Here is a 7,500-nt window from a genome sequence, read left to right as displayed (position 1 = left end):
ACGTTCTACAATGGCACTGAAGGTGGTGTGAACACCGCTGGCAAAAAATGTGCTGCTACATCTTGCTCCAGACGCACGAATCGATGACCAATGCCGTTGTTCTATTCTCACGTGGACAAAGTTTGCTTGAACTCCTTTATGATATACATTTGGATTAACGAGAAGGATACTCTACTGTCTCGAAGAGAATTTTTTAGATCACTTGGAAAAGAACGTCTGAGGGAACAACTTACGCTGGAATACAGGATGAGTTGCGAAAGACTATTGAGACTTGTACTTCCAGATTGGTAATTGATGTCCCATTAGTTCCGGTACATCCTGACGGCGATTTCCCAAGGGAATGACGATGAATTCGATGAGCATTCTGTGCTGGAAAAGATCGAAAGACATATACGTACTGCTGAAAATGTGCCAAACCAATGTGCAAGGAGCACCAGGGACCTACAACCTGCAAGGATTGTTTGGAAAAAAAGATAATAAAGTGTATTTCAGTTCATTATGATGAATAATTCTTTTTTTCCTTTCTGTGTTCTAAACAAGCATTTTTGACAATGAAGAGAACAATGAAGAGAACAATGAATGTCATTTGATGCACATTAAAATAAAATAAAAAGGCCATAAATAAAATGACCCATTTCGACCCTTAGTGTATGAAAAAGATTTCGACTCGTTAAAGGTTAATCCTTTGCTTTGATAATGTAAAGGTCAGAGGTTCGAAGTTTAGTCCAGTCTTTAAAAACTTAGTAACTAGCTGTCAACATTTGTAATGGAATCTTTTAAGGGTTCACAAAAGAATGCGCGTCGCTGGTCTGTTTTGGCTGGGTAGATTCTTGTCGTGTGCCGTCATTTAGGGTATTTCTTTTTGTACCGGGAAGGCGAGTTATTAGTTTAGCATGTTATGACGTTGTTAGTAAAGAAATCTCTCTAATTTGTGGTGTCATGTTCACAAGAGGATATGAATAGGTGTAAAAGATGTTAGTCTGTACGTTTGTAGGGGTTCATTATTCAATAATCAATTTGATTAACATGTAGAAATCCTAACTTTTTTTTTTTTAATGGCGGCAGAGTTTATGGGCCATGTGTTTATAAATATTTTTTCCATTCTGCTTTAAACGTGGCTATTTTATGTTATATTATTTTAGGCCTATGTGAGAGTGGAGAATTATTAAAAGTGTGTACAGTATATACTGATGTATATAATGTACACGGTATATAAAGATTAATCTTTAAATCGATTTTAAAATTTCATATTATATATACAGAGAGGGAGAGAGCGAAAGAGAGAGAGAGAGAGAGAGACAGAGGAGAGAGAGGAGAGAGGGAGAGAGACAGAGAAAGACAGAGAGAGAGAGAGACAGAGAGAAAGAGAGAGAGAGAGAGAGAGAGAGAGAGAGAGAGAGAGAGAGAGGAGAGAGGTCGGATCTTTATTCCACCTCTTTCAAGAAGTGTATATAATTATAATTCTTGATCTGATATTTTCAACTAAGGTGAGAGAAATATGACTTGTCTCTTTTATATTCTTTCTTAATCGAAGACCTACTCCGTCTTGATTTAACATTTAACAGAGCTGGGGGTAGTTTGTCTGCAAAATTTGCCTCGAGTTACAATCGTTCCGCGCAGTGTTTGATGTACAGGCACTCACGTGCATACACACAATCATTCAGTTGTCTTTGATTTTTTTCTTTCATATTTTACGGACTTCTCCATTATGCATTTGCCACAAGGCATATTTAACAATAATATTTGCAGTCATAGTAGCAGTATTAATAAAATATCATATTTACCATTCAATATATTATTGTTTCTGTTGTTTCCGTGAGATTCTACTACCTCCACCTGGTACATCTCTGAGTTCCTGGGGTTTGTGAAGCATTGTCGATTATTCTAGGGGTATTGGGGAAGGTGCAATAGAGATGTATTTGTATGGTATGTCTTTGTCGTGTGGCTTTTCTTCTTTTTGATGTTTCTGGCTTGACATCAGTGTTTCGCCTGTTCTTTGTGTAAAATATGCGCAGTAGGAATTGCATTATATCATCAGATACTTGCTATCCATGTTTGTTATGTTAGTTTATTAGGCTGCCTCTGTGAGTTGTTGGTTATGTGGTGAAGTGTGTTAAAGTGTTGTCTGGCTCTTACTTCGGGCCCTTGTCTTCTTGATCGATCAAAAGAGACAACCTCGTGACGTGCAACATATCTGAAGCATGCATGAGGCGGATCCCTTATATATGGCATATGTGAAGTAGATCCTAGCCCTTTCTATGTCCGACCACAGCCACTTTCCTCCATAAAGGGATATAGTGACGGCGACAGACATGCAGATAGACAAACACATACAACCAAAAAGATGAACTGACAGGGAGAAATACAACATGCGAGAAAGAGAAGCATCGATTAGGATACAATGTTGAAACTTTCTCGACCGATACTCGAATGGTTGAAAAGTAACGTAGACCAGGGCGTTATTTGAAGGCTCCGTCAATTGGTTGCCTTTATGTATTACGGTATAAGCAGTCGATAAGGTAAGATTGGGAGCTATATGGATTGCTTTACAGAACTGTGTAGTGATTCAATAGAGAATGTGTTAAATGAATAATCTTATATTATAGGGTGGAAATTACTTAGACAATATACAGTTGTATTCTATATCGTTGTTTATTGTGCAAAGAATGTAATATGCGAGTCGTGTGTGTGTGTGTGTGTGTGTGTGTGTGTGTGTGTGTGTGTGTGTGTGTGTGTGTGTGTGTGTGTGTATGTGTGTGTGTGTGTTCGCGCGCGGGTTAAAAGTGTTTTGGGTAGGATGCGGGCTGCGTCTTGCAAAACCGTTGTTAATTATATCTTGAATCGTGGACCCTGGCACGTTTTTATCATTTTATTCATTTACTTCTTTATCAATTAATATTCATACTGTATCAGTTATTAATCGTACTGTCCTATAACGTGCTTATTTCTGTACCAAGATCCTTCGATTCTGCACCGGATGTAGTTTTGTTCAGAAAAGCGAGTTAATCTGTCAGGAACCAGGAATTTTCATTACCGTCTTAAATAACTATATCTGACTGGTTTTCCGTTTCTTGTCTATCAGAACTGACATTTCCTAGATCTGTGTAGCCAAGTTGGTGTCATGCACTGTTTGATACATGTCACTTCCTATCCCATCTTATTTTAAGGTTTTGACATGCTGACCAATGGATGTAGAAGCCCACACATTTGTGTCTGTAAATATACTAATTATACATTGTCTACTTTTGATAATAGCCATTTTGTTCTTTCGTTATTCTATTCTCATTAGCACGCCGGGCAAAATGCTTAGTGGCATTTCGTCGTCTTTACATTCTGGGTTCAAATTAAGTACCAGTGAAACACTGGGGTCGATGTAATCGACTAGTTCCCTCTACCCCGCAAACTCCCAGGCCTTGTGCTTTTACTGGAAAGGATTATTCTATTCTCATAGTTAATTTTGATTTTAGAATAGATCATTTGATCCAATGTTGACCCTCATTCTGTATTAATTCTTTGTAATCGAAACTATTGACTATAAGGCTTTTCTTTTTCTGTTTGATTTTTCTTTCGAAATTTTTGTGCGTGTGTCAGCATATATTTGAATTCCTCTTTGAATTTTGCTTTTCCGTAAATTTTAAAACCAATATTGTGGTTTTGTACTTATCTAAATATTTTTCTTCAGTGTAGTTAGTTTCTAATTTGTGTTTTATTATTGCCATATACGTATCCATTTCTAAGTAAGTTTATCTTAATATTTTTGATGCAACTCTATCTATACTGTTTTCTTCTTCTATCTTTTTCTGTCACATCCTTTCTCTTAAATTCTTTTTCTCCCCTTCACCGTTTTTTTCTCTCTCTCTCTTCGTCTTTCTCCTTTACTCTCTCTCTCTCTCTCTCGTTGCTCACACGTGACCATCGTCCATCTTTCTTTTCCTCAAGTGATCATCTTTCTTTTCGTTCAGGGCTGTGGTAAAGACTGCACGCATCCTATCTATCTCTCTCTTCTATTTTCTCTAGTCAAAGAAAATATTTCTCCAGCGTTCGCTATTTTAACTTTATCTGTTCTAAGGACCTCCACGTTTGTTTTCGTTCGGTTTCCTTGTATGTCTGCACTGTCCTGATTTTGTTACCAATTTTGTCCCTCCATAAATCCCGAATTTTATTTTGGCTTTTGCGGGAGCAACTGTTTAAAAATGCAATAAAATACGTTTTATTTTATTGCATTTTCATATATGAGGATACGTTTTTTGAATTTACAAGACCAGAAGAGTGTCCTCATTCTGAGTGGAACTTATCTTGATCGACTTATTGTAGATTGCCCAGATATTTTCCACTTTTATGTGGACACGAAACGCGCGTAGTCTATTATTCACTTTCGTTTTTATAAATTTACTGAACTGAACTAAATTTTTTATCTAATATTTTATAGATTTTATTGATTATAAATTTTCCTTTGGATTTTACAGTTTTTTTTAATTAGTATTTTGAAGAGTACACTTTTCTTGATGGTGTCTGATCTTCATTGTTTGAATTGCATCTTGGTGGTTCTTCTCTAAGTTATTAATATATATATATATATATATATATATATATATATATATATATATATATATATATATATATATGGAGAGAGAGAGAGAAAGACAGACAGACAGAGACAGACTGACATACACAAATATAAATACATACACGCGCACGCACATACACACACATATGTATATATATATATATATATATATATATATATATATCTTTTACTCTTTTACTTGTTTCAGTCATTTGACTGCGGCCATGCTGGATCACCGCCTTTATAGTCGAGCAAATCAACCCCAGGACTTATTCTTTGGTAACCTAGTACTTATTCTATCGGTCTCTTTTTGCCGAACCGCTAAGTGGGGACGTAAACACACCAGCATCTGTTGTCAAGCGATGTTGGGGGAGACACACAGACACACACACAGACACACACACATACACACACACACACACACACACACACACACACACACACACACACACATATATATATATATATATATATATATACGACGGGGTTCTTTCAGTTTCCGTCTACCAAATCCACTCACAAGGCTTTGGTCGGCCCGAGGCTATAGTAGAAGACACTTGCCCAAGGTGCCACGCAGTGGGACTGAACCCAGAACCATGTGGTTGGTAAGCAGGCTGCTTACCACACAGCCACTCCTACATATATATATATATATATATATATATATATATATATATATATATATATATATATATATATATATATATATATATATATATATATATATATATATATATATATATATATATATATATATATATATATATATATATATATATATATATATATATATATATATATATATATATATATATATATATATATATATATATATATATATATATATATATATATATATATATATATATATATATATATATATATATATATATATATATATATATATATATATATATATATATATATATATATATATATATATATATATATATATATATATATACAATAATTTATTCATATTCACCTTATTACATCCTTTTGCTTGCTTGTGTTTAGTATTTATCTAGATCCACTATTGTCACTTTGAAGTAGTTCTCTATTTGTTTCAAGTTCGGAGCTTCCTGTATGCTACGTAAGACTGTCATTGTTCTATCAGCATTAGGATAATTGCCTCCGAACGTTGTTACTCGTCTCCTCGTTGCTTTCTACTTAAACCTTGCAATTTATGATGTTAATACTATGATTTATAAATGTGACAAATAAGGATATATATATATTTATCCTGAGAAAGAGCGACAGAGTCAGATATAGAAATATCCTGATACGCCACAATTATTAATTATATATATGTAGATATATATATATATATATATATATATATATATGTGTGTGTGTGTGTGTGTGTGTGTGTGTGTGTGTGTAGGGACATGAACAACCTGATTAATAATAGATCAGACCTAAAGGTATCATGAACACATAACGTCAGCCGTACATTTAAGTATTTTCGAAATGAGGCGCCATGCTCGAACGTTGATGGTGGAAATTAATTTTGGTGTCGTATCTGTTGTAAACTTACCCTATAGTATTATATATAATAATATCTTGGGATGTTGAGTTATATGGTGAATTAAATTGCATTGCATATGTTATAAGCTTCATATTATGGTACGTGGTGTACTATATGTAAATACTATCTCAGGAAAACTCCTGCCTAATTAGTCTGACTTCACCATGTTTTCGGTGATTAAGTTATTTCTTCCGTTCTATGATGTTCTACCCTATTGATCATATTATTTATATTTGTAATGGAATTTATGCAAGTAAGTCTCCTAATTATATATCCCCTAGAAACTATAAAATCATTTATGTAATAGTACCTGTAACATTGCAGCTTATAAAATCTCTTCGGTCGGAATACCCCCAACTTCCCTCACTACTCCCTTACATACTACCTCTTCTTTTAGGGTTACCTTTATCTCTTCCCTACCTCAAATCTTAATACCCTGTCTCTTTAAATGTAAGTTATATATATTTCTTATCATTTTCTATAAATTCTTATTATTTTGTTTTCTTATTTTGATATCCTTACCTATTAACCTCTTATTCCTAAAAGGTGTTACTGTTCTTAAATAGAGATTTTTCAGCTACTAGGTCTATGCGAGATGGTTATATTATATCCATACAAACATATAAATATATGTATATGTGTATATATGCATATATGTGCATAACCCATTAACCTCTTATCCCTTTTAAATTGTTATCTTTCTTTGTTCGTAAATAGATACCTTTTAGTTACTTAAGTCTATGCGAGATGGTTATATTATATCCATATAAACGTATATGTGTGCATGTGTGCACATAGATAAATATGTGTGTGTATCTGTACACATCTTTATTTGTTCTGATTTCTGACTTATAATTAATATATAGATAGCATGTTTATCTTTCTAGTATTCCATAAGTAAATGCTCAGAGCAGCCTTTATAGAAACCACCTAATAAGTAAATAATTGAGTACATGAATGAATATTAAACTGATTCTATGTAATCCTTCCTTTTTAATGTTGAAAATTATATATATATATATATATATATATATATATATATATATATATATATATATATATATATATATATATGTATATATACATTTTACATATTTTGGTTATGATATCATTTTTGATAATCTTAAATTCTATCTTTATACAACATAACAATATTGTTTATAAACAAACCCCCATAGTATCCCATGATAAAATTTCCTCTGTATTAATATCATAGGCATTGTTAGTGTCTTGCCCCTATAACTGGTAATTAACATCATGATATAGGGTCTTCCCCTACCCAGCTTCCTTTATAGACAGTTACTTTATACCCAATTTACTACTCCTAATATATAGACAATATTTATGACCATACCTAGCCATGAGCTGTCAACTCACTTTTGCCCTTCGTTCCAAACAGACACAG

General features: G+C 33.5%; 1 protein-coding gene across 1 annotated transcript in view; it reads left to right on the top strand.

The window, feature by feature from the left end:
• LOC106879272 (uncharacterized) overlaps window positions 1-87 on the top strand; it is a 390-nt gene extending 303 nt beyond the window's left edge. The window contains exon 1 of the mRNA XM_014928768.1: window positions 1-87. This exon is cut by the window's left edge and continues 303 nt beyond it. Within this exon, the coding sequence (XP_014784254.1) occupies window positions 1-87 (87 nt within the window).
• The last annotated feature ends 7,413 nt before the right edge of the window (window positions 88-7,500 follow it).

This window comes from Octopus bimaculoides, chromosome 1 (genome assembly GCF_046866305.1).
Source record: "Octopus bimaculoides isolate indiv1 chromosome 1, ASM4686630v1, whole genome shotgun sequence".
Taxonomy (NCBI): Eukaryota; Metazoa; Mollusca; class Cephalopoda; order Octopoda; family Octopodidae; genus Octopus; species Octopus bimaculoides.
The sequence above is the reverse complement of the archived record's forward strand: the minus strand, read 5'-3'. Positions and strand labels throughout refer to the sequence as shown.